This window comes from Pygocentrus nattereri, chromosome 19 (assembly GCF_015220715.1).
Source record: "Pygocentrus nattereri isolate fPygNat1 chromosome 19, fPygNat1.pri, whole genome shotgun sequence".
NCBI lineage: Eukaryota > Metazoa > Chordata > Actinopteri > Characiformes > Serrasalmidae > Pygocentrus > Pygocentrus nattereri.
The window spans coordinates 11,139,527-11,167,312 of NC_051229.1; the positions used below are offsets into that span (position 1 = coordinate 11,139,527).

Here is a 27,786-nt window from a genome sequence, read left to right on the forward strand (position 1 = left end):
ATGGTGTGCGGCATAAGGTTATTGAGCTGTGCAAATCAGGAAATGGCTACAAGTAAATAGTTAAACAGTAGAAAATGATCATTTCCACTATCGGGGCAATAATTAAGTTTAAAGCAACTGGAGATGGTAAGAATCTGCGTTGTGTGTCTATACTGACCCTACATAGAGAGAGGGATAGTTCAAGTGGCCAAAGAAACTCAGCATCACAGCTTGCAGGTCTCCCAAACAATAATCAGATGCCCTCTACAGAACCTAGGAGGTTTGCCAGAGGAAAGCCTCTGCTGTCAAAGGCCAATAAACTTGAGCCCCTACAGTTTACAGTTTACCAGACATTACTGGAACTTTCAGTAGGACTCTGTTGTATGTTCAGTTGAGGCCTAAATAGAGGATCTTGGCGTCAAACACCAGAGGTGAGTTTGGCGTAGACACAAATATAGCCATGCAGAAAGGTACTCCATCCCCACTGTGAAGTATGGCGGTAGATCCACAATACCATTGGGCTGTTTTCCCCAAGACTCTGGACAATTTACTCAGATGTGTGGTATCACAGACTCCAGAAAGTAGCAGCAGAAATCAAATCAAACCTCCAGTGCCTCAGCCAGAAGCTTAAGGCCGTGGTTGGATCTTACAGCAAGACAGTGAGCAAAAGCAAGCCTCAAAATCAAAAAATGGTTCACTGACCACACAATTGAGGGTCTGCCATGGCCATCCTAGTCCCCTGACCTAAACCTAGTAGAACCCAACAGTCCGCATGGAATCTGAAGCATCTGGAGAGGTTCTGTATGGAGGAACGATGGCTCATGTTTACTGGGGTGCCAATATTTGTGGAAGGCACTGTATGTAGAAGAGATGATTTAGTTTATGATTTGAATTTGGTGGCTGGTGCACACAGCCTTGTTTTGCAGACTTTAACATACCATAACAATATAGAATATAAATGCAATTCAGTGTGTTAATAATTACACAATTCTAGAAGAAAACCAGTAATAAGTTTAAAATTTCTAGGGGCTGGTTTACAATATAGACTATTTCAGAGTATAGTTTACAATTACAAGACCACCTGTTGTGCTCAGCTACAACCACCAGGTGGAGACAGTGTCTGCTAAAGGGAATTAGAGCGCCCAGTCTTCGCTTAGGTTTGTTTAGGAAGGATATTTTTGTAACACATGCGCCTCGCATTGTTCCCTGTTGCACTTCCCTTCTTTCAGACATGGGGGACATTTTACAAAAGGGCTTTGTTTTCTCAGTCAGCCCGATTGACTTGAGCTAAAAGTCAAGTCTAACCGTCTAACCGAGAAAAGGTAAGGAGCATCCCTTTGGGGCATGCCTCACTGTGAATCGACTCCGATTCTGATTCCAGGTGACGGGAATCGATTCCACACAGTACTGTCGATTCCAAAAAACAAGACACCATGAAAGGCATCTAGCAAAACATAAAGAGTACAATATTAAATATATTTGCCCTTGAGAAGGCAATTTGGAGAGCTCACGCTAGTTAAATTAGCTTAGCTGATTAGCTGCGGCTAATGTTAAACGGCCCCTGGTCTCCTCTGTCAGCTCCTTCAGGTGGGCGGATGTTGTGGCACAGCTTTTTCACCATTCTGTGCTAAACCTGTTCTGATGAAGTGTGCCACCTTATCGAGATGTCCTACTGTACCGCACATATTTTAGGTTACGCTCTAAATAAAACTGAATGGCCTAAATTACCCTGCAAGAAAACTACAGTTAGGAAAATTAAACCTAAACAACAACTAAAACAGTGCATTTCCTGAAGAAAATGTATGTTTGCGTGGTTGTTAAGGCACAAAAATTGGTTTCTAAGGTAGCTATATTAACGGGATGTTTACTGAGTGGATATTAGGGGGTTACCAAGTGGTTGCTAGTTATCGTTAACCATGGACAGGAGCCTATGGGAGGAACAAGGGATGAAAGCATGACACATAGAGGAGAGTGGGTCAGTATGGCTGTGGATTAGAGCTTGGGGTAGTGCCTTGAGTGAGTACATGAAGTTTGGTGCATGTAAGGCAAAGAAACTAATACTGCTTGTGTGTGGGTGAAAATGAATGGGTTGAGGAATGAGGCATGAAAAAAACAACACATAAAGGTGTGCGGGTGAGAATTGCTGTGAATGTGAGCTAGATGAGGTAGATGTCAGGCAAAAGAGAGATTAGGGCTTGGGTGATGGTGAAAATTAATGGGTCACTATAAGAGGAACAAGTGTTTCTTGAAGAATTTAAATGCCACGTTCAGTAATGAAGGACACACCTTTCTGTGGTGAAGTAAAGTGATAGACTCGTATTTCGGAGGTTAGAAGTCTTCTATAAAGCAATAGCAGAATTTGCTTTAAGCGGTATTCACATATTTCCATTTTTTGTGAAAAGGGCCAGTTGGCCTTGTACCTCGCCTGTAATCATTAGTTTTTTCATTACCATCTTTACATTCTGCTTGTTTTTGCTTTATTTAGAGTAAAAACAGCAAAATGCAGCTGGACTATCAGCTTTGGAGTCGACTCGCTTCTCGAATACCTGGAATCTAGGAATCGATTCTTTTTTGGGATCGAATCCCAAACCTTGCTTAAAATCTATAGCTTTATTTAGAAATTCTGCCTTGGTAAGTTCTCTTCCATCTTTTTTTTGTTGTTGTGATTTTTGTAATTTACTGTTTCTCGTTCATATTATCCTTATTCTGGCGTTATAGTGGAGAAGAACCAAAGAATGAAATTGTTTGTGCTCTTTTATCAAAAAGGCAACTGAAAAAAAGGAGCCGGAGTACTACTTCTCCTTATGGTGGACACAAAACCCACTCTAACTAAAACCCCAACCCAGCCCAATAAAACACAAACACATCTTAAAGTATCAAACTACAAAATAAACAAGGGGCGGCTACAACAGACTAAGTGCCAGCTTGTTGTGTTTAGCATGTTAGAGCTTAAAACAAGTGCTCTATAAAGACAATATCACTCTGAGAAATCTTTTTTGGGTCCTAGTTACTGTGTGAACAATTTCACAGACAGATAAGCAGACCAAAGAAGGCCATGGCTGACAGAACATTAAGGGGGGGGGGGACACGGTTCATTTCCATTTCCTCTTTTGCATGCATTAAGTAAATGTGTGATAAGATCAGACGTGCTTTTCAGCATTGCCTAAAATCTTTTGCTTTCATACTCCTGCATTATATGTGCAAGAAGATTAGTCTTAAAGGAGAAATCCACCGCTTTTTCAAAAACTCTGCGTAATTAGGTGGTTCTAGACAAACATACTGAGTCAGAATTGCTCACAGTGGTGGTGACAGAAACCAGACGTCTGAAGAGTTTAACACCTCTGAAAGATCTCACAGGAAATGGTTAGTTAACATGCTGCCTAATGTCTGACACCCTGTCTTATGATGACTCTGTGATAGAGTTTTGGCGTAAAATGTCTTTTAACCCACTGATTTTAACGCATTCATGGTAGAGAGGTACATAAAGGGTGTTGAAAGGCAAATAAGGCCCTAAAGAAAACTTACTGTTTCATGTTTACCAATATTTTGACATCATCAACATTGCATATAAAAATTCAGAAGGCATGTGTGGCTTCACTGGTGGTTTTGGATGGTAAATAAATGACTATATTTGTGTTATAGATGCAGTGACCCCCTGGTTCCTACCACCACCACTGTAAAGAAACCAGAGTTGGTAAGTTTCTCTACAGTAAACTCTTTCATATCAAACCATTCTTTGACTGAGTTATTCAGAAATATTGAAAAATTGGTGGAGTCCCCCTTTAAGGCAAAGTGACCTGAAGTCAAGCACGGGTGGAGTTATTGTGTTACTGTCTTATGCTACGGGGAGACAGCTGTTTTGAAAAAGGGGAGGAGCACAGAAACATTTCAGGCTGACATTAAATCTGCCTGTTCGTGTCAAAACTTGCCACATGCTTTTGTGAACGTCCCACTCCCTTATTTGGCAGTGAATACAATGTAAAAACGAGACGGTTGAGCGATTCATATGTAGGAAATCAGAGACTGCAGTTGGGTAACACTGGCACATTGTCTTATTATGTGATTAAAGGAATCTTCCAGTGTTTGTCAAGCTAATCTCTATCTAATCATCTGTAGATCAGGCTGTATTACTGCTCATAATAATTTTAATCTGTTTCCTTATACTCAGAAAAGAACAAAAAAGGGTTTATTTAAAATGGTAAGTGAACAGTTGCTGAATTATGTCAGTAGTCATTTTTAGTATGTATTTTATATTCCATTAAAATTAGGCTGCAGGTCTGTCATTCTTTTGTGGATGTGGCTGTTGGAGCAAAGCTTTGTGACTCTGTTTTTGCTCTTAACTTAATTTGAAATTGGAAGCTGTTTAGTGATGGACAGATTGATAGTAATGGTCCTAAATGACTTAGATAGTCTTCTTACTTCTAGTCTTCTATAGTCTTCTTACTTACACCAAATAACCGTTTTCCTTTCCTGTAAGTTACTTATAATTAATTTTTCATTACGTTTAATTACGTCATTGCAGATATGAAATTTTATCCTGACAGAGACGATATATGTTGTGCATAAAAGTTCATTCACTTACTTGAGCGGCTTCCCATTGGCTTCTATTGTAAGTATATTTGGTCATGCTTTATTTGGATGGTCCCCTATAGATGATCTACAAATACATGTATTATTTCTAAACATTCTGGGGATTCAGTTGATTATCAACAACTTTAAGTTAGGGTTAGGTCTAGGAGTAGGTGTAGACTTTGCCTTGTGGTTAAGGTTAGGGTTGGGGACAGATTTAATAGAATCTGTCACATTCAACTTTAAGTTCAGTTGCAGATAATAGAGTGGACCATCCAAATAAAGTGTTAGCGTATATTTTGAGTGAACAAATTTTCTAAGCAGTGAGAAATGGAAATGTATCAAAATTATTGCCTGTGTACAATACAGGAGCAGCAGGTAGAGATTAGGTAGATAAATGCTGGAGTACTCCTTTAGCGCTCATTGACCTTGATAGATAAATAAATAAATAAAGGCCTTTTTGAACAGCAACTCCTCCACTTATCTCGAACTCATTGCGTAATGTAGTTTATAGTGGAGTACGGCATGTGAAGTGCCTCTGCTCCTCCTCCTCTCGCTCTATTTCACTACCTCCTTCCTTCCCTCCTGCAGTGGCGTGTGTACGTGTATGCGTGTGTATACTCTTTCTCTTCGGTCTCACAGGCTGAGGAATCTAACTGACGCTCTTTCACTCTTTCTGCACCGCAGGGCCTAAGCAGTTTGACTTTTTCACACCAACAATGCCGACAACTCCATGAGCTCCATTCACTCAGGGCTGGAGGAGAGACAGCAGCTTATCCTTCACACATATAAAGATCTGCTTGTTTGGCCTAGAGAGGACGAGAGGGCGTGCATCAAGCCAAGCTGTAAAGTGCTTCACCCATGCAAACATAGTGACGACTGACAGACTGAGGCTAGTTTACATGGTAAGTTTCTTATCTGGATTGTTGCCATTGTTTTTACACTGGAATTAGACTTAGTACACACATACTTAACTGACTCAGGAAGGATTTATGAGTCATTCCATGAAAAGAGCAGTTTAATATTCAGTGCTGTGTTTATGAGACCAAATGTTTTTAAAGCTTAAATCTATTCATTCAGAGTCCATAATTAACACAGTATGTGAATAAATGTGTTGCGAATGAGAAAAATATGTTTTATTGGAGCTTAATTGTAAATGTACACTACTCTGCAAAAGTAAGAGGCTGCCCTCTCACTACTACTACTGCTCATTTAACTAATTTCCAGTCAAAACGGCCTTAAAGTTATTCATTTTTAGCATCACGACAAAATAGAAACACATTTTAAACAGGGAACTACTGAATATCATTTTTTTTCAGTATTTAGCTTGTCCGCCCTTCCTCTTTATTACAGCTTCTATTCTTCTATCTTTTCTGTAGACTCACTCTCAGTTCTCAGTTTTTCAAAGAAATCTGCAGGAATATTTTTCAACATCTCCGAAGTTCAGTCTTAGAGGTTGGTTTCATTTTCGGGTTTTTATGATCCACATAATCCCAAACCTGTTCAGTGATGTTGAGGTCTGGACTCTGAGAACACCAGCAGGTTCTTTGCTTGATTTGCAGATTTTCTTCGTTTTTGTTTCTTTTTCTCAGTAATGTCTTCTTAACAGCTACACATCCTTCCAGACTCATAGTGTTGAGTTGTTTTCTCACAGTGGAAGGATGGACAGAAACACCTGTGGATTTTTTCAGATCTGAATGAAGAGTGGAGCTTGATTTTCACCTTGCTCTCAAAGATGAATGCTTCTGATGGGGCGGTTTATCTGATGGGGCAGTTGGTCAACCAGGTCTTTCACGGTTGTCAAGATCTCCGTTTTCTCTGTGTCTTTTAATAACGTTCTGAACTTCAGTTTTGGAAAATCCTGTTCTTTTTTCACTTATTTTGCTTTTACTTTCCCCGTCCTCATGCAAGTATTATCTTACATCTAATCTCCTCATAAATATCAAAAAACAACTTCTACTTAATGGCCATTTTGACTGGACAATAAAAATAATTGAAAGTTTGTCTCTGGCTTGAGTTCAAAGTACTGTACAAGTTCAATTTTGATAGAATTTACTGTTGAGTATCTTCAAATGCTACTTTACTTCTTCTAAGAGAAGAATAGAGCCTAAAAACATCAGATTCTATGCTGATATAAGCTGGATGTACTGTAAAGTTCCACTGCAGGTCTTTAACTTAACCTGGACACTTTTGTGCTTCTACTCAAGCTGTTTTGTGGAAATGTACTTTTAAACTGCTTGAGTCATTATTTCACCAAAGTTAGAATACATTTACTTGACTATTTAGGACCCGTGTCTGTTTTATATATGAATTTTATCAATACAGGCATTTTGACATGTCAGTACACACAATATTATGAATATTTTTTTGCTTTATTCATCAAAAAAATAGTGATTGCTCATGAACAAATTCTGAAAATCGTTTGTTCATTGGGCACCAGACTCTTTCATTTGAGTCATTTACATCTGTACAGGTTAGAGTTGGGGGGTTGGCTCTCGCGGTGGATCTCTGTGATGACTCAAACAATACATCCTGTCTCGCTTTCAGGCCCTGCAATAGACTTCATCATCCACTTCCTGTCTTTGTTGTAACATATACGTCACTTATGGCATAGCTGTAGTGGATGCATTTTAAAGGACCAATATCCCGTATTTTGTAGTGGTTTTTTTTTCCAGTTAACACATTTTTTGAGTTCATGTACAGAAAATTTCATATTTCATATTAGCTGATATATTTCTTTTTTACATGACCATTTCCAACCTGTCTTTATTCCTTAGAATTAAACAGGCTGATTTAGTTACTGTGCCTTTAAGACTGATATGTAAATTATCTTTGTTCTAACTGACCTGTATTGTGCCTCATAGGCCGAAACACTTCTCATAACTTTAACAAGAATGAGTGAAACTAAACAGTCCGATTCATGGATATTTTAGTTTTTTTGGAGAGTAAAATGTCTTTTGAGTGAGCCCTGGCTTAGGCTGCATACAACTACAACACCAGCACCAACAGCAACAGAATCAAGTCAGTATTAAATTAGATTAAAAACAAGAACAAACATTATGATACAGTTCTTTATAATTAGTTAAGGAGATAAATTGCTTCAGTTTCAAAATTTTCAGCAGATCATTTTACACATATATTTAAATGTTGTTTGTTGTGACATCACAAAAACACTGAATTCAAAATGAGCTTAGCTTCTATTTATGGACCATTTATTAGCTTCCATTAAGGAGTGAACTGTATAATTTGAAACTTTAGCATGTCTTTACACACTACATTAAACAATTTTTTTCCAAAAAATCTACAAAAATTCACTTTTGCATGATATGGGCTCTTTAAGACTCTTTACGAAATATTGTATGTAAATGGTCTCTGAATGGCTGCACTGTATTGTGGTTCATTTGAAAAGCAGATCAGCCTGAAACTGTTCTTGTAACTTGAAAGAGTGACTGAGCTATTTTAAGCTGAATAGGCATATATGTAATATCTAAATGCACTGGTTTTGTGACATCATAAAAACAGGCTTTAAAAGGTTCATGATATGTCCCATTATGTCATTGTCTAAAATTTAAGGTCTTAAAGGGCTCATATCTTGGAAAACTGAATTTTCTTCCTTTATGTCAAGTAAGAATTTGAAGTAGTTAAACTTTCAAAATGTAACATTCACTTCCTACCCCATATAGGATACCATGCCATAAATGGAAACTAAGTGGGAAAACAGCCATTTGAATTTAGTGCGTTTGTGAGGTCACAAAAACAAATTCAATTATCCGCCTGTTTAGCCTACAACTGTTTAGCTCCACCCATTCACAGTAAGGAGTCTTTCAGCATGGACTGCTTTTTGAATAGGGCACTGTACAAGGCAGACAATCAGAACAGACATCATTTACATTTATTACTCTTAAAGGTGCAGTAATGAAAGCAGCCTGTTTAATTCTAAAAAATAAAAAAGGCAGAAGGCTATTTTTAAAAATGTAAAAAACCACACAAACATCATAAAAGAATAATAAAATCTAGTAAAGGTTTTTTATGTAACAGTAGCTCTGCTGTCTTGCCTATCTTTGAGGTTTCCTTGCGGAAAGAGTCTCTGTACCTGCGCATGCATGTCTGTGTGTTTCCTGTGTGTTTTTGTGTGTATGTGCGTATGTTAGGCTGCAAAGGCTAGCTTTGGTTCATCTGATCAGTGCCAGGTTCTATATGTTACTGGCTTTGTTGCTTTAGTGATAGCAACTCTGCTGCTATAAAGACACACCCTTCATGATAAGAGCTCTTCCACAGAGCAAAGTTAAGCTGGTTCATAAGGCTTTGTTCACCAGCCGATGTCACCCTTCCTTATAGAGTTTCTTAACACGAAAACACAGCATGGTGCACAACAGTCTGCTCCGTTTACTGTCAGGGAGCTCCTTTGTGCAGAGAGCGGTTTGAGGCCTGGCTCGTCAAGCCAGTCTGGAGGCCCGCATGCTGGTCATCATTTTTGCTCTGCTTCTGCTTCTGTTTCCTGCACACCTGTATCAGGTAACCAATGTCTGCGGGACACTGATTAGCAGGCTAACGTGTTTCAGGAGGCAGGCCAAGGTTAAAAGTTCTGCTCGCTTGTGGTATAGATGGACATTTTTTTTACACTGTTTCCGTGTGAATATCTGTGTTTGTACACAAATTGTATTTGAATATCTCAACAAGAACATATTGTGGATAGTTTAACATGAAGATGATGTGGATAGTTTAACCTTCATTTGGTGTGTACTGCTAGCATAAGAGGTGACAAGTTTGTCATCTTTTTGTTTGAAATATTTCAGTTTTAGGGCTGGGACTGGGGGGGGGTGATATGGCATTTAAATAATATGATATTTTTGAATATTTTTGCAATAACAAAATAACAAGTAACAAGTATTAATTAATAATATAAAAACTTTGAAAACATTTAGGTCCATTTTATAACACTTTATACTTTGCAGTGAGTACTGAAATCTTAAATACAAATTCCACTAAATGTATACTAAACTCATCTTCAAAAAGCTGACAGTGAGAGTGGTCCCCTAATTAAACGATTGGATGGCCTTTCTGCCTCTCTGTCTAACTACCTCACAACCTGCCCACATGTGTGCTTTGTATATGTGCTAATTTGCGTTTGTGCACACACACAGCTGAAAGGTAGCGAGTAATGTTCACAAGAATGGCAGAGAAATTTACACAGCTACCTGTTACAGCTTGCTCTGCTAAAACAAGAAAAAGACAGAAGTAGAAAAGGCATCGAACAAAAAGAGTTTAGGTAAAACAAGAGGTCAGACCAGATTGAACATTGGTTTGGCTTTCCAGCAGTGGTGAAACCTGAGAGAGTTGAAAGGCCTGGAGAGAGGTTGTTGTTTTTCTGTTGGACAGGTAACAGTCCGGGGAATTTGTTATTTTCCTGAATTATGTAGTCAACATTGCTAGCTACTTACGCAGCAACATTATGTATTAGTCCAATGTTAATGTTAGCTAAGCTGTAAGTGTAAGCTAGCTAGCTGTGTTAATGTTGTATGTATTCTGTGTGTGTATATAGTCATAGGCCATGCATGTTCATGTGTTTTGGGTAGTGGCTTTGGAAGGAGGGCTGAAAGTTGGGTTGAATTGATGAAAACTTTTCTGCTGGACTTATGGCTCATTTAGTGTCAAAAGGGTCTGTTGACCCAAAACATTAGAGATGACAGTCAAAAATGTTGGAAAATTCTTGGCCAGAGAGGAACAGTTTGAAAACTATTTTTAAATAAAAAAAACTATTTTTAATGAATTACAATAAGAACCGTGATCTGTAATGGCTGATCAACATGATTACATTAAATTTTGATTAAACTGATATTATTTGAGCTAAAATAATGTTTATGAAGCAAATATATATTTTGATCTACTTTTGGACTTTTTGGATGGTTAAACATGCATTGTTTGACCCAAGAACATTATTGCTGTTCCTTCTTTGAACATAACAAAACATTATTGTAATATTATATTGCTCCCCCCTAGCTGTGGTGATGAGTGAGTATGTATATGTATGTATATATATATATATATATATATATATATATATATATATATATATATATATATATATATATAGAGAGAGAGAGAGAGAGAGAGAGAGAGAGAGAGAGAGAGAGAGAGAGAGAGAGAGAGAGAGATTATATATAGATATATAGACATATTTTTTCAATGTTTAAAACCACTTTTATTTTGCAGCTGCATATTCATTATGTCTAGGACAGTTTTCATTTGTGCCAGACTTGCAGTACAAAATGAAAAAAAAAAATATAAATTCTGTTTATCATTTTTCATTGCTGTTATTGATCATTATTGATACACTTTAGCATCTCACAAACATTTATTGTCCTAGGCTTTTTAAAACATAAGCCTTTCAAGAGTACAGAGAAGCTAAAAACTACCAGCATTTGGCGATCCTGTGTCTGAAAACAGCTTGTGGATCAGAGGGATCAAAAGAGAACAGAAAATTTAGCATCTCAGCATTCACCACAAGAATCAGTCAGAATCAAATTCTGTTGAGTTCTGATGTTATTGGCAAAAAACTATAAAGCACATGTCCAGCGGATCAAAACTGCACTATTGAGGAGTTGAAAAAGTTTCTTGGTCAGAAGAATTCAGGTTTCTCTTGCATTATGCATATGGAAAGATCAGAACTTGGCACAAGCAGAATGAGCCCATAGATCATCCTGTTTGGTGTGGATACTACAGGCCAGTGCTGGCAACACTGAATGTCTTCTTGGCACATGTCTCTGATACCGACTGCACATTTCCCCCATGTTAATAAGGCACCATTAAACAATGCATAGCAGTGGTGTAGGCAGAAACAAATTTTGGGTAGACCTGTGAAAAAGTGCCAACTTGGTAGATATTTTCGAACGTGCTAATGTCCCACAGTGTCTTAACATCAGGCTATAGCCTAATTCTGACACCAGTGCAGTCATCACCCTACCTATTCCAATACTACCACCCTATGGTGACACAACACAATAGCAAGACTGTGTACACATCAACCAGATTTCTGGATTCACATAAATACAACCACCATTTCACTTTACCAAACAACTGCCCCCTTCACTATAAAGCATGCATCTGCTCACCACAGATCCAGCCAAAATCCAAAATTCTGTTCAAATCAGACAGCTGAGATGTACAAGGACGAGGAAAAACAACACAACAAGCGTAGGCGTCTCATTATCTCTGGCTAAAGTATACTGCCACAGAAGAATTGTTAATGGACCATTTATGATGATTCGATGCACTGAATTAGACATTTGCTTTGACATGCCTGTGTTAATAGTAAAAGATCCAAATTTTCAGGCCATTGATGACACTGACATTTTTAAAATTTGTTTTTAACTTCGGATGGGCAGAAAACAACATACTCTAAAGGGCATAGAATCTCATTTTGCCGGTTTCCCAGCTAAATGTTTTGATCACAGCTAGGGCTCAGTGGCAGATAACAATGGTTGCTAAGCAGTATTTAAAGAACTGAGAAAATAAGGTGTAGCTTGTTGGATCATGTAATGATTTTGATTGACCATAATACAGTGACATTACTCAATACTTCAATTTAAGAAACCATCGGTCTGCAAAAAAACATAGGATGTCCTTTTTCAGTTTTTATTTTTCTTTATCATGTGAATACAGCAAAATCTCTTTACATCAACCTTCATTAAAGGTTAAGAACATTTTTGATCTGTCCTGTAAATTTTCTGTATTGGAGATACTTGTTTTAATTAAAACAGTGATGAAATGTTTCACCCCATTTGATTGTGTAGGTCTGTGATCAATCTGGATAGTCCCAGGCCCACCCAAGCCTACCCGTGGCTACACCCCTATTGCATGGTCTTTGGAACTCAACCCTACTGACTATCTTTAGGAAAAGGTGGAAAGAGTCAGACTTTGCAGAAACTGTGTGATGCAATCATGTCTGCATGGTCCAACATGCCTGCATGATGTGTCCAGCATCATGTACAATCCTTGCCCAAGCAAATTCCTATATTTCTAAAAGCAAAAGGAGGCACGGCATGCTACTAGATACCTAATAAACTGGAAACAGTGTATATTTTACTCACACAGGACACATTAAGCAGTAATCATGTCTGGCTGAAACATGCTGACAACATCTATGGTAAATTCCACAGACTCCACACAGGAAAGCTGGCTGTTATAAGGAAGGTTGATTACATTAGTGTTACTTTTCTTTGGGGATTGTTTCTACTTCCAAAATCTGTTATTCACCTTGAATGTGCTAAAAGATACATTGTAGCCCAAAACTGTATGTCAAAACTATCAGAAAGCAAAGGCATTAGACAGTGTATTCATAACCATTTCATGTAATAACCTTCTGCGAGGGAGCTTTTAGAGGCATTAACCCTTTTGGACATCTGGTTCCTGTAACCACCGCTGTGAACAATTCTGACTCTGTGCGCTTCTCTAGAACTGAGCATTTCACATCAAGGTACTTTGAATTCTCTGACTTCTGAAAGTCAGCTTTCAGCTTTAGTCGTACAGAGCATTACAAACATTTTTGCCCTCCCTTTTCCATATTGGAGATACTTGGTTTAATTTGGACAGTGATTAAATATTTTTACCCCATTTGATCGGGTAGGTCTGTGATCACTCCAGGTAGGTCCAGGCCCTCCTAAGCCTACCTAGGGCTACACCCCTATTACGTAGTATTTGGATCTCAACCCTATTGACTATCTTCAGGAAGAGGTGGAAAGAGCTGTTCACAGCAGGACTTTGCAGAAACTGCGCAATGCAGTCATTTCTGCGTGGTACAACATGCCTGCATGAAGTAGAATCACATCAATCACATTTCACATCAAGCCACTTTAAATTCTTCCACTCTTGAATTCAGCTTCAGTTCTTTTTTTGGACTTTTGTGATTAGTTCATGAAATTGTGTTTCTCTAGACTTGGAGAGCTTGAAGATTTTCACTTCTCTAACACGTCAAATCAGTGCATGTGTCACTGTGACTAGATTTCAGGAATATAGACCCTTGTGTAGCGCCTACAGTAGTGTAGTGATTTGTTGTTCGAACTTTACTCTGCTCCATTGGGTTGTGAAGCTCTTTTCATTATTTGGGTGGGGGATTATTCTCAACCCAGCAGTGACAATGACATTCAGTGGCAGCTTATTCAAAATATCCTAATACATATTGTCTGTCATGAAAGTGTCAATTATTGTGATGTTATACCTTTGCCATATCGCCTGTGCCTCTGATATGAGCTTACAAACCTGTGGCATAAAGGTTTGGAAAAAAGGATGAAGACTGGCTGCAACCCTGGAATTAGCCTTTTGGTCGGCAGCGCTGGCTTTTGTTTCATCCCATAACGCAAGACAGCAGAACTTGGTGTCTCCCTGCTGTGTAAAGAGCTTTCTGAAGACGCATTTACATCACTATAGCGGTGGCAGAATTACTGCCGCCACTACCGCTGCCTCTTATGCCTCTTCTTAACTCACTCCCTCGCTGCCCACCCCACACTGCTCTCTCTCTCTCTCTCTTGCCTCTCTTTCTCTCCCAGATGGCCTCACACAGTTCCTGGTTCTTTGAAGGAGCAGCCTGCATGGACAAAGCCAAGTCATATATCTCTGTATGGAGGCACCGCTGACTGGAGGAGAGGCCTGACGAGGAGGCTGTCATTGGGCGGTTGAGATCTTTTACAGTCTGAGCCTCTTGACGGCTGAGAGTGGGTGAGAGTTTGTTCCATAGCCCTGACCCGGAGAGCGATAGAGCTGAAGACATGTTGCCATTTCTGGTTTTGTGTCTTTGGAGTCTGGTTCTACTGACCGCCGAACAGGTCTTGGATAGCACGGCCCGGAAGACCATCAGTCTCCATGGTAAGTGAGCTGTGGCTGTTTTTCAAAAGGTTTGTTCTGTACAACACTGTTAGAAATAATACAGAAGACTGAAGCTTGTCTAAATCACTTTTGCCATCACAAATGATTTTATGTACAATAAAAAGTCTTAATGTAGATTTAAATTTTGTAAGCTAGACGCGCAAAGCTTTTTTTGTAGGTGGTATTCAATATTTTGAGTACTTTGGGATCAACAAGACTTCATTTTTAAGGATAAATTATATAACATCTTTTTTTTACAGTAATTTTGGTCAGGTTCTCTGCCTCAAGATTTCTGCCACGAGGCTGGATATTAATTGTATTATATAAAAATATAGGAATGACTTTTTAAAATCAATTCTTAAATTATTCTGAAACAAAATTAGTTTCATTTGAAAACACTGAAATAATCATATACACTTAAATGTGATGCATTACCCTCCAAAATGTATGGACACATAATTTATACAAGTATTTTCAGGACCAATAAGTTAAATAATGGATATACTATATTTACAATATTTTTTTTAACTTATCTATCTGCCACATTTGCAATAGTAAGCATTAGGGATATGGATATTAATTTTCTCACACTTTGTAGCTTTTATTACTACTAAATATGTGAAACCTCTAAAATCATAGAGGCTAGCAATTTAGAATGATCTTCAACCAAACCGGTTTTATATTACTGAAACTGTCAGTTTAGTGCCTCCTAAAAAAAACACACATTAATTTCCACCCTTTTTTTAGATTGTCATTAATGACAAATGTCCTGAGAAAAATATCCTTCCAGTGATTGTCTGTGTGGCAGTATGGTCTTGAGCATAGTGTACAACTGAATTACCAACCTAGATTTCTAAATACGGTACAGGTGCAGTTTTCTTTGTTCAGTAAGGACTATTACACACAGTAGTCCAGCCCAATAGCTTGTATTCCACACTGGACATTAAAGAGCGTTGTGTGTCTGTTGCTAGGTAACAGTGGCCATTTGTTTCGGGAGGAGGGGGTGTGGAACTACTCCACCATGCTACTGAGGGAAGACCTGGGTCTGCTCATCCTCGGCGCTCGAGAGGCCGTCTTTGCTCTGGATCTGTCCAATATCACCCACAAGAAGGCGATGGTCAGGAGAACAATATTCATATTGTTTACATTGTATTATAAATAACTGGATTTTAAGAGTTTCCATATTCAACCAACCAACTACCGTGTAATAGGTCTGGTGTAGTAAATGTTGTTTTGTGTCTTGCTTGTGTGTTTGTGTGTTGTGCATTTAGCATTAAAACTAATTTTAAAAGAAAGGCAAGTCAATATGGGATGTGTACTGTGTAATTTATTTATTTGTTTATTAATTTTTTTAGGTTAAGTGGCAAGTTACCCAAGACATGCAAGACAAATGTTCACACAAAGGAAAAGATTTAGAGGTGATATCTCACTTTTCTTTACTAGCATAATCTGAATTTAACACACCGCTTTTCATTGAGAAAAAGAAGTATGTCCAAAATGGTAACTTTACAGGAGAGGACAAATAATCTCTTTTAATGTGAGTTAATTTAAAGAGGTTTTGTTCCAAAATAATTTTGAGCATTTCTACTGGATCATTCATCATTAAATTTTCACGCAATGTCAAGGCCAACTGCCATGTTCAGATGTTTCAGAAAAATAAAATTGACAAAAATGGAGATACGTGTTTTTCTTTGGACAACATTTTTCACCACATAGTAAAGCATTTTTCTGCAAAATAGTGAGTCGTGAATAACTGCTAAAACATATTATCAGGACAAAACTCAACTTTTTTTTTTTTGCTTTTCAATTTTTGACATAATTTGGAAACACAAGCTGTCCTTTAATTGTGGCAAAATGTTATGATAAATGGGCCGATGTTACAAATTTTATGGATGCTCCAAAATTACCTGGAATAAATACATCTATTCCATTTTTTTGCTTTCCCTTCTCTTGTAAGGTAAACATTTTCGAAATTAAAGGTTTTGTTCATTTAATCTGACACGTTATGCCTTCATTTCAGCTCCTTAAGGGCTAACCAATGGGAGTGCTTGCTTGGCTGTATCAACCTAGATACCTCGTATAAAGACAAGCCTAACTGGATAGGTTTCTCTTGACTGTTTCAAGAACTTTAACCTTTCACCTTAACAATGAGTAGTGCTACAATATTTGCAATTTGAATACACTAAGCACAATGTTATTATTAAATAAAAATACAGTCAAAATTACAGACTATTTTTTGCTCCCCAGAAATCATTAGAAGGCCTGAGAGTTTCACACTGGAATAAGTATGTAGTATTAAGATCAACCACACTGCCCAGGCAAACCAAATGTCTGGAATGCCATATCTCATCGGAAATATTCCACACCGGACTACTGGCTGGACTGGAAGTCATTTGTTATAGTTAGTTTTTCACAGACTCTGTTGTTCCTCTTTAAGATTGAATGTCAGAACTACATTCGGGTTCTTCATAAAATGGCTGATGGCAGGATGTACGTGTGTGGGACCAACGCTTTCAGTCCATCCTGTGACTACATGGTGAGTCATCTCTGACCTGTAAATTACCGCATTACTTTTATTTTTATTTATGTATTGTTAGCTGCACCACATCTTCTGCAAACTGGTGGTGAAGTGTGGCTGGTGCATCTCGTGTTTTTCATTAAGTTTGTTTCCTCTTACAGTCATACACAGACGGCAGGCTGACTCTGGAAAATATCCATGAGGATGGGAAGGGAAAGTGTCCGTTTGATCCTTTCCAGAGATATGCCTCTGCACTAGTTGGTATGTTCTCCAGCTATTTCTCACAAGTCTCTTCCAAAGGAAAACAGAGATACATCACAGTAAGGAACACAGCGTTCCGCTGATGACATTTATAGTAATAAATCATTTACAGTGCTACACTTTTCTGGATTTCTTTTCTAGTTTTGCACTACCCTTAAACCCCTTACATCCAATAATACAGTTAACCCTTATAGTTTGCAGTTATTGCTGGTGAAAATAACGTAATGTGAGTACCTCCTAGATCTTCAGAGAAGGCCTAATGATCTCATGTCTGTAATTTTTACTTCATTTTTAATTTAATATTATGCTCTCACTTGTTGTGTTTAACCTTTTGAAGTATTGTAGTACTACTCTTATTTCTTTCTTAAGTTTTAGTTGCAAACAAAGCTGTTATAATTGTCCAGTCAGGAATTATTTATCCATAGTATCTAGGTAGACACAGCCAAATGAGCTCTCCCACTGGTTAGGCCTTCAGGAGCTGAACTGAAGCTCTTATGTCAGATAATTAGGAAGTGGCAGAGGAATCATCCAGTCATGTTCTGAAGGTTGCCCCAGGTGTTCTGGAAGTCCTGGATATGTCACTGATTGTGAATATGAGCAGCAATCAGATTTCAGTCAGCTGTTAGAAATGGAAAACAGCGGTAGTAGCTCTATGCCCAGGCTCTTTACTGAAAGAGTGACTGTAAATCTGAAACATCCATCCATCCATTTTCTTAGCCGCTTCTCTGTCAGGGTTGCGGGGCGGGGGGGTGCTGGAGCCTATCCCAGCAGTTTTCGGGCGGAAGGCAGGATACACCCTGGACAGGTCACCAGTCCATCGCAGGGCAGACAGACAGACACAGACAGTCACTCACACACTCACACCTATGGGCAATTTAGCATGTCCAATTGGTCTGACTGCATGTCTTTGGACTGTGGGAGGAAACCGGAGAACCCGGAGGAAACCCACGCAGACATGGGGAGAACATACAAACTCCACACAGAGAATTGAACCCAGGCCCTCCTTGCTGTGAGGCGACAGCGCTACCCACCACGCCACCGTGCCGCCGTAAACTGAAACATACAAGATAAAATATATGCTCATGTCTGTCAAATAAAACATATAGATTGTCTTTCACAAGCCTCAAATGTCTGTGTTTGTCTAGAATGGGTTGCATATGTTAATGTCCAGCAGCAGTAGCTTAGTGCTGAGATACTGCTAGAAATCTCAGAGGTGCTTGCAGAAATTAACAATACCTTAGAGGTGGTGGTTTTCTTGTTTTTTCTCAACTTGACTGAGTTTTGACAAGTATGTCCTGAACTGAAGCTCTAATAGTGAGGATTCACCATTTTTTGTCCAAAGTGTTGATTCTAAACTTTCTTTCAGAAAAGCGAAAGTGAGAACACCCTTGGGAAGATAACATTTTGTTGGTTTTCCAAGTGAAAATAAGTTAACACATCCTCCACAGAGAACACACTTCTGCACATTTTAATACCCCATTACCGTTTTTCTGCTGAATTTAATACATGGAAAAAACATAAAAAATTCACTAAAAAATAGAAATTGTCCACTAACATTGTGGAGGATGTGTTAACTTATTTCCACTTAGAATATCAATACAATATAATTTGATTTGGGGTATTCAAACTCTTGCATATGACTGCATAAGAGGAGATATGATTTCAATTAAAAATAATTGTTTATGCTGATTTGATAAATATATTAAAAAAATAAAGATAAATATATTTAACGTTTTTGCCATGCTTGTCATTTCTCAACATCAAAAGAAACACAGAATGTCAATACCGAATGCAAACGTAATCTAAAGGTAACTTTGTCTAAGCATGTTGTAAGAGTACCAGAGTGTTTGACCAGAACTTGTGTTTGCCACTCGTTTTTGTCTTTCAGACGGTGTGCTGTACTCTGCCACCTCCATCAATTTTCTGGGCTCTGAGCCGGTGGTGATGCGTAGCTCCACTGAATCCATCCGCACTGATTTCAAAACCTCCTGGCTTAATGGTTAGATAGTGTACATACACGCACCCTCACAACTACACAAGCGATGGAAATACCATACTACTAGTTACAACTGTTCTTGTGATTAGCTTATAATACCAAGTTTGGGAAATTATTTTGTTGTTCTTGATTTTGTAATGCATATATTACACTAATATGCATCTCTAAAAATTTTATGCGGTATGGATTGCCCATACACTTGAAACTGCCAGCGACTGAAAGCTAAACTGTTTCTTTAAACTAATTTTAGAGCCAAATTTTGTTGGCATGGAGCATGTAGCTGAAGGACAGCAGAGCCCAGAAGGGGATGATGACAAGATCTACCTCTTCTTCAGTGAAACAGCAGTGGAATACGACTCCTACAGCAAGGTGGAGGTGTCGCGAGTGGCTCGCGTCTGTAAGGTACGTTACTTCTCAACAAGCAGGCACCTCCACAAATCTTGGCCATAAGTGATCTGTAGTGACTTGCTATGTTTGTTTCCTGGCTTTTTCAAACTATTCGGGTTTCCTCTCCTCTCCAGAACGATATGGGCGGTCAGCGGACGTTACAGAGAAAGTGGACGTCATTTGTAAAGACACGCCTGGATTGTCCTGTCCCTGACACCAGCCTTCCTTTCCTGATACAGGATGTGTTCCGCTTCTGCTCTGGCAACTGGACCAGCTGCGTCTTCTATGCGGTCTTCACCCCTCAAGCGTGAGTGTGATTTGCTTCGAACCTGAGATGATATTACTGTCTTATGATGAATAAATGGCAGTAAATGAGCACAGTTTCAGTTTAATTAGAGCATTGCAGCAGTGTTACCAACACAATAGTTTGGCCAAAAATCTGATTTACACAATTTTTGTCTTACCAAAAATGCAGTCAATCACCCAAAACATGTTTGGTGTCTTTAGTTTAGCTATGGAAGCTTATACAACACCACTTAGCATTATTCAAACTTATATAAAGTAAACTATATATAAACTATAAACTGTATATAAAGAAATAAACATACTTTACTTTTAATGTAAGTCATTGGAACCAGACTTTTTCCAAGTAATTTTGTGCCATTTCTTTTGGTCCGTACATCATAAAATTGGCACACATAGTAAAGGGCAACGGACATAAAACTGAAAGAAAAAATGGAAACACAAGGTTTTGTTCAGACAGCAACAATATACATAGCCTAGATAGATAGGTAGATAGGTAGATAGATAGGTAGATCGATCTACTGTCTTCTTAGTCTTAATACGTAATGCTGAAAATGGCAAATCTGAACATTTTCATTTTCTTTATATATTATTTTGCCTTAAATCATAAACAAAAAATAAGATCATGTCTCCTGATGGTTTAGTACTCTTCAGATGTCTGGTTCCTATCACCACCACTGTTAACAATTCTGGCTTGGTAAGTGTCTCTAAAATGAAGCCATTCATACAGTCCTATAAATCTTTTAAATCCTCTCGATTTAATTTATGCAGAAGTTTTGAAAAAACAGTGGAATACCCCTTTAAATATTAAGACTCTTGTTATGCAAATTGGAGGAAGATAGAATGGAATTCAGGTCATGCATTCCACCTAAAAGCAATAGTTTCCCTGAATGTAGCATTATAATTCATCACACACTTGCCTCACAAGATGTCAGCACTATTCCAGACAGTGCCAGAAACCACATATGTATTTGTTACAGATTGCTTAACAGTTCAACATGTTTTGGGATGATTGCATGCTATTTGCACAATCCTAAATGTTATAAAAAGCTTCTGCTCTGTTTATGAGGAAAAGTCAGAGACCATCCTTTCATTTACTTTATAGTCTTTAAGGAAAGCTTTTTCATTTTTCAGTTTCAAAAAAGCAGGAAACATTTAACCAAATATTATTATAAACATTATTTAACTAAAAATGACATAAAAGCCCCAAATACCAAATATCATATCTATCAGTATTTCATTTGTCCCCTCTTCTTTTGTGCAATCTACTGCCGCTTAACTCTTCCTTCTTTCCAAACTCAAAACCAACCAGTTACAGCTGTATCCTTCCAACAAAAGCTGTTGCCAAAGATATTACTGTTCCCTTTCAAAGAGACACCAACATTCACACAACTACAACCCCAATTCTAATGAAGTTGGGACGTTGTGAAAAACATAAATAAAAACAGAATACGATGATTTGCAAATCCACATCCATCCTTCCACTGTGCAACTCAGCGCTATGAGTCTGAAAGGATGCTTAGCTGTCAAGAAGGAGACAGAAAAGAAAAAAGTCTGCACTTCAAGCTAAGAAGCTGAGATGTGATGTATGGACTTGGGACTATTTGGATGCAAACAGTTTCTTAGACTGAACTTTGGAGGTGTGGAAAAATATCCCCACATATTCCTTGGAAAAACTGAAAGCGAGTCTTCTGGAATGGAAGTAGTAATAAAGGCAGAGAGGGACCCACAAAATACTGAAAAATGTGTTTTCTGCTTTTTTCCTGACGTTAAACAAAGAATTGTATTGACTGGAAATTAAATAAATGAACGGGTGGTCTCTGACTTATGCACAGTACTGTACAACATAGTTGTGTCAGTTTGATTTAGAGCTGAACTGAATTAGACCTTGGTGTTTGGTCCACAGGCACACGTCTCAGTACTCCGCAGTGTGTGCCTACGAAATAGCAGACATTAGACAGGTTTTCTCTATGGGCAAGTTCAAGACTCCAGTTCCTGTCGAGACATCGTTTGTAAAGTGGGTGATGTACAGCGGTGAAGTGCCTTTCCCTCGCCCGGGAGCTGTGAGTTCACCTTTCATTACTCAATAACAAGTTCAGTATTCTAGCAAGTTAATTATTGCTACCAGTTAGCCATTCATGTTTTCCAAGGTATCGGACTGCGCTGTTGTTTTCGTTCTCTGTAGTGTATTAATAACGAAGCAAGGGATAAGGGGTTTTCCCGGACTCTAGATCTGCCTGATAGAACCCTGCAGTTTATCAGAGACAGGCCGCTGATGGACCAGGCAGTGCAGCCCATCTCTGATGTCGCTCTGCTGGTTAGAAGAGGACCTGCGTTTACCCGCATTGTAGTGGCCAGTGCTACTGCACTGGATGGAAGCAGCCATCAAGTGATGTTCATTGGCACAGGTAAGAACCCAGCTAACTGTCTGAGAAACAGAGGAAGCGTTGGACGTAAATGTGATGAAAGAATAAAATTCTTCTAGTTATTATAAAACTTAATCAGTGTAGTTATTATACATTAGACATCAATGCAGTCTGTCACTATCGATTATATTAGTAATACAATAATTTACCAGTTATTTTGATAATTGAGTAATTGGGGCTTTTTAAAGGCCATGCAGTAAAAATAGTACTGCCTTTCAGTACTTTATTGAAAGGATAAAATGTAAGGTTTTGAAAGTACTTATACATGTATACATTTGTATGCAAAGGTTTTGATGCCCCTGGTTAGATGACATATTTTGTGGATTTTGTGTGTTGATTTATTTTCAACAAAAGATTAATTTTAACACTTTTACAATCAATGTTTGTTACATACTAAGGCTTATTATACAGTAACTATAGGGACTTCATTGCAAACTAATGGAGCTATTATTAAGTTGTAGATGTGTGTAATAAAACTTTGGGTCTGCTGGTGGGTCCCTAGTTTGTTAAGGGGTTAATCAGGGGTGCCCAAACTTTAGCATACATCTGTATATATGTAGCAAAAATGCATGTATGCATGCTTTGGTTTTTAATGTGAAAGAGGGCAGTAGATGAATTGAAAATATGTATTATTAAGGTATCTGAAGTTATCAGCAAAGTCAGCTTAAGTCATTTTTTTAAGAAATGTTGTGTATTTCATTATCGAGTCTTTAATGCATAAATCTTCATTTGATAATCCAGCGTGCCAGCATTAAGATAATGCTCATTTCCACTTGTGTTAAGAGATGTTCAAGTGGTAGATTATTTACTGTATGTTTTTACAGTAAATCAGTAAAGCCTGACTGAATATTGTTGGAGTAGCCTGTTAACTTGTTAACTGTCTGCCTATAAAGCCTCATCAAACAGAACCTTTAGCTTTATGAACACTTTTACTTTATTGCTTACCATTTGTGACAGCAAACTGATTTTTCAGCGAACATTTTGATTTTTCATAAACATGAAATTTGTAACAAATATAACATGAATTTATGCAGTCCTGCTGGAATGTGTTTCCTCTTTTTCAGTGATGCAAACAAAAGTGACATTCTTAATCTGATTTCTATTTTTGACACTTTTTCACACTGATGATATACTGTTTGCAACAATTTTTTTTTCAATCAACTGCTTCAACATTTTGGTAAATACAAAGCATACTAGATACTAATTTTACTATAACTTTACTCATGATGCTTTACAGTTTTCTGTCATTTAGATTAATGTAGTTCTGTTCATCATCCCTTTTCCTTTTTTGAGCTTCCTGCTTATTATTTATAACCTGTAAAATTAAACATGGCTAGCATATAAGAATCAATTTATACTCTTTTTTTGTCACAGAAAACATTGATTAAAAACATTTGTGCAGTACTGTTGACCCAGGACAGCAAACTCAACCCATCGTCTTACATCATATCAACATATACAGACTTTCAAAAGCACAAAGCAAATAATGTATTTAAAGAAGGTTTGAGCAGCTTGATAAGTTCTGTTGCATGTGTGTACATTTAGTTAATTGTGATGATCAATCATCCCCAGGTTGTTGGAAGAAATGAACATTGTGATGTGAGGTTATATTTTATTTGTTTAAAATAAAAACATTTAGCTTTTATTTGAAAACACAAAAGATACTAGAGGTTTCTTTGGGGTCTCTGATTGAGGCTAAGGATAGGGTTGGATTAGGTGGTGGAATTTCCCTATAATAATAGGAAATCTGTGTTTTTGTAAAACAGCCAGTGGCTCAGTGCTGAAGGTCGTGAACTATGATGGAGATACGGTGATAATAGAGGAGGTACAGCTCTTTAAACTCTCAGAGCCAGTAAAGATACTGCGCCTCTCCAACGCCACGGTGAGCACTACACTCACAGCTCCTTCATCTTCTTTCACCTGGTCAAATCCAGTTGATTTTGCATTCACTTATAATATATGTATATACTCAGTCTCTTTGTTTAGTATTCCATTATTAATCTTAATGCTCATTATATAGGAATCAGTTGTAGTGTAGTCATAAGAGTGAGGAAATAGTGAGGGAATTGTTTTATTCTAGATATAGAAACCTGCCCATTGGCCCTTATAGGGTTAATTTTATTTTAATTTTGTTTAATTCAGTTCACAGTCTGACTATATGCAGTGGCTATGTAATATCTAACTAGTATCTATGTAACGTGCCTGTTTTCTCAGAGTCAGCTGTATGCAGGCTCAGAGGTGGCGGCCGCACAGATGCCGCTGAGTTCATGTGGGCACTACAGCTCATGTCTGGACTGTGTGCTGGCCAGAGACCCCTACTGTGGCTGGAACCTCACTGCTAATCATTGCACTGCTATAAGCAGCATTGATCCAGATGGACACAGGTACTGTCTTTTAACATGGCGTGCTATGGAAATGCCTAGTACAAATTCTTTAAGATTGTAATGAAATAGAACAAAATAAATGGAACATGTTTCTGTACATTCTTCTCTCCTACATTCACAGTGATGTGATTCAGAGTCTGAGAGATGGAGATGCTACACGCTGTCCATCAGTCGGTATGCTAAAACATGAATTTTCATACAATCGCCTAATAGTACCACAGAGGGGTTATTTACACTAAAACACAGGATTTTCTACTACTTCATCCTATAATATTACACCACAGCCTGTAATAATTGTTCTTTAAGGGCATATATTCTACATTTTTCTTGTATTTCATTTTCCCCCTCCATTAGTAATATAATTTCTAAAGTATATATAAGCTCAATGTTTCAGTCTTCAGAAATGTTTCAGTAAATATTTGTCTTGAGAAAATTTGTCATAATTATTTACAGTGTTGGTGATGGGATCCAGATGTCTGAAGTGTTTTAATGTATCTACAAGCTCCATTACATAAAGCTATTACATTAAATGGTTACAAATACCATTTCATGGCTGAAACATTATTTTATGGACAGTTTTGCAGTTTATGCAAAAAAATTTTAAAATTGGAAAAATTCCCCTTTTGTTCAGACTGTAACCTCAGGGACATCATCATCATCGTCATGGTTGACCGCTTAATCCAGATAGGGTCACGGTACCTCAGGGACATATAAAATATAAAATTTGGCTAGTTCTTTATTATATTTGGATCCTTTGGAATGCTACAATTATACATTCACTTCCCAAAAGCCAGGAACAGACCAAAATTTCATTTTCTATCCATCTTCCACTCCAGTAACTGCTACAGACTGTCTGCAGTAACCACACTCCTTTTCACTTCTGCATGAAGGTGCAGTCTTGTAAATGTGTTCACTGTTGTGATGTCACAAACATGATTAATTCAAAACAGGATGTTTTTGCAGATTATTTTACTCATATGGCCTGGGGAGTACGTTTTGAAGCTTTAAGATTTATGTTTACATACTGCAACAAACAATTTTCTTAGAAAAACAAGAAGAATGTAGTTTTGCCTAATATGGACCCTTTTTAAGAATTCAGAAGCACTTAAAACATTACAATGAATATTTACATATTTCATATTCATATTCCATCATTTCACTATTTATATGTAAATGTGTGTTACAGAAAGCGTTAAGGCCGTGAACATCACCTTCCATCCAGGGAGCACCATCAAGCTATTGTGTGAACCGGGATCTAACCTGGCCCGGATGCAGTGGCATGTAGACCAGCGGCCAGTTATCAGCTCTGACACCTTCCAGATTCTCCGAGACGGCCTGCTGATCATCAACGCCTCCACTGAAGCCAGTGGCCTGTACACCTGCAGCTCTGTGGAATCCTCCAACAGCAGGGACTATGTTTCCCAGAATGCTGTGTATGAGCTGAGGCTGGGGGCCAGCCAGTCAGGAGAGACATCCCTGTTACTGCCACAAGTGCAGAAGCAACAGCACACCATGGTGGTCCTTCAGGTCATGGTTGTCCTCCTGTCAATAATGCTAGTAGCGCTAGTGATGTGGAACATCTACAAAGGGCATTTTGGCTTCTTTCCACAATGTTTCAGCCAAGGACAGGGAGCTCAGGGTGCCCAGGAGCCGCTGCAAGTTTCATGTGAAAATACATCAAGAGAGGGCAACACCAGTAATAATAACCACAACAGAAGAGCTGAATTCCATAGTGCACAGGGAAAAGACAGTAAGATTCAGCAGAATACAGACCAAATACTCTAGTCCAGCCTGAGTAACTTACCTAATTGAGGTAAAGCTCTATCCACTGGAGTGGACATAACATGGATTACTTGGGACAAAAGCAGTGGACACGTGGCTATAATGCAGATGCTCACAGGAAATTAACCGCATGTTCTGGACTGTTTTAGAGCTGGGTGGATTGTTTGTAGTTACAAATGTCTTTCTTTCCTCAAGTTTATCCTTACAGGCTTACTGAGACCTTTGTGTGGCTTCAGTATCCTCACTTATAAGATGTCACAAACACTGAACTCCTAATGCACTTATAGGCACAGTATGTTTAATTGCAGATTCATAAATAAGGGCCTAGGACAATTAAAAGTCACTGAAGATGCCTCAATTTGGATTTACAAAATACTGGCTATGGGGTCAGTTTCAAGGATTAAGCCTAATGGACTATACCTGCCTTCCAATGAAAAATCTGAAAATCCTCTATAGTCCAGGACCAAGCTTAATCCCTGCCCAAGAAAACCAGCCCATAAAGTCTGAGCTTAGCTCAGGGATTGCAGCAGTGTGCTGATGTTTCGGCTTTGGTGGTAAAGATAGTTAGTAAGCTACGTAAACTAAAAGACGTAAAGCCTGGATACATGTAACCTTGGCTAAAGGAATCTGAAAATATTGAAGTATGTGCAGCAATAGACAATAACAGGGATGACATTAGCAATAACGTGCATGATTCTGCTTTAACAGAACAGTAGGAGTATTACATAGTTCATCTGTTTTGTTCTTTTCTAAAATGTGATCTTCCAAGAATTCCTACTCGGCATAAGCCCATGCATGTCCTTTCAGGTTTGAGGCACGAATGGCTTGTCTCTGAACATCAGCACCAGGTAATACAAATATATAGTGCATCTTGGCCTTTACTCACGGCTTGTGAAATATATGCCCTGTCAAAACCTGCTGCTGATTGAGCCTCCAGGCTTGATTGCCTTAACTGGGGTCTACATTCAGTGCTAAAAGCACAAGAGCAAACTCTCTGAGGCTCCAGAGCCTTTCTGACTGCAGCTTGTGTGTAATTTGAGGGCCGAGATAAATCAAGCAGCTTGTGTTCTAAGAATATGTGGTTTTATAACTTTGACTGATTTGAGATTAAAGAAAACTGTGAATTTTCATGTCTTTTGTACACAGGACCTTGATGCTCAGTGTACTGACGCTGTGTAAAGGGAATTCCATTCATTTAAAAATTTCTGCACAATTTCATCGCTCAGACAAAGTCATTTAGTGTTTTGATGCCGTGTGGTTTGATGCAAAGATCCTTTGACATGCCTACAACCCAAATACAACCATCCATCCATTTTCTAA

General features: G+C 38.2%; 1 protein-coding gene across 1 annotated transcript; it reads left to right on the forward strand.

The window, feature by feature from the left end:
- The first annotated feature begins 3,629 nt into the window (after positions 1–3,629).
- On the forward strand, positions 3,630–27,786 carry sema4e (semaphorin 4e). The gene is made up of 16 exons (XM_017707441.2): positions 3,630–3,673; positions 5,236–5,453; positions 14,094–14,409; positions 15,381–15,526; positions 15,765–15,827; positions 16,847–16,945; positions 17,089–17,188; positions 19,077–19,187; positions 19,435–19,586; positions 19,706–19,878; positions 21,781–21,937; positions 22,060–22,282; positions 24,067–24,182; positions 24,515–24,684; positions 24,806–24,858; positions 25,871–27,786. The coding sequence occupies exons 3-16, from the start codon at positions 14,313–14,315 to the stop codon at positions 26,467–26,469; spliced, it is 2,259 nt and encodes a 752-aa protein (XP_017562930.1). The 5' UTR covers positions 3,630–3,673; positions 5,236–5,453; positions 14,094–14,312; the 3' UTR covers positions 26,470–27,786.

Coding starts and splice junctions, on each gene's coding strand:
- sema4e (XM_017707441.2), top strand. CDS start 14,313: ATGTTGCCATTTCTGGTTTTGTGTCTTTGGAGTCTGGTTCTACTGACC. Junction 15,527..15,764: donor TCACCCACAAGAAGGCGATG/GTCAGGAGAACA, acceptor TAATTTTTTTAG/GTTAAGTGGCAAGTTACCCA. Junction 19,188..19,434: donor CAAAACCTCCTGGCTTAATG/GTTAGATAGTGT, acceptor AACTAATTTTAG/AGCCAAATTTTGTTGGCATG.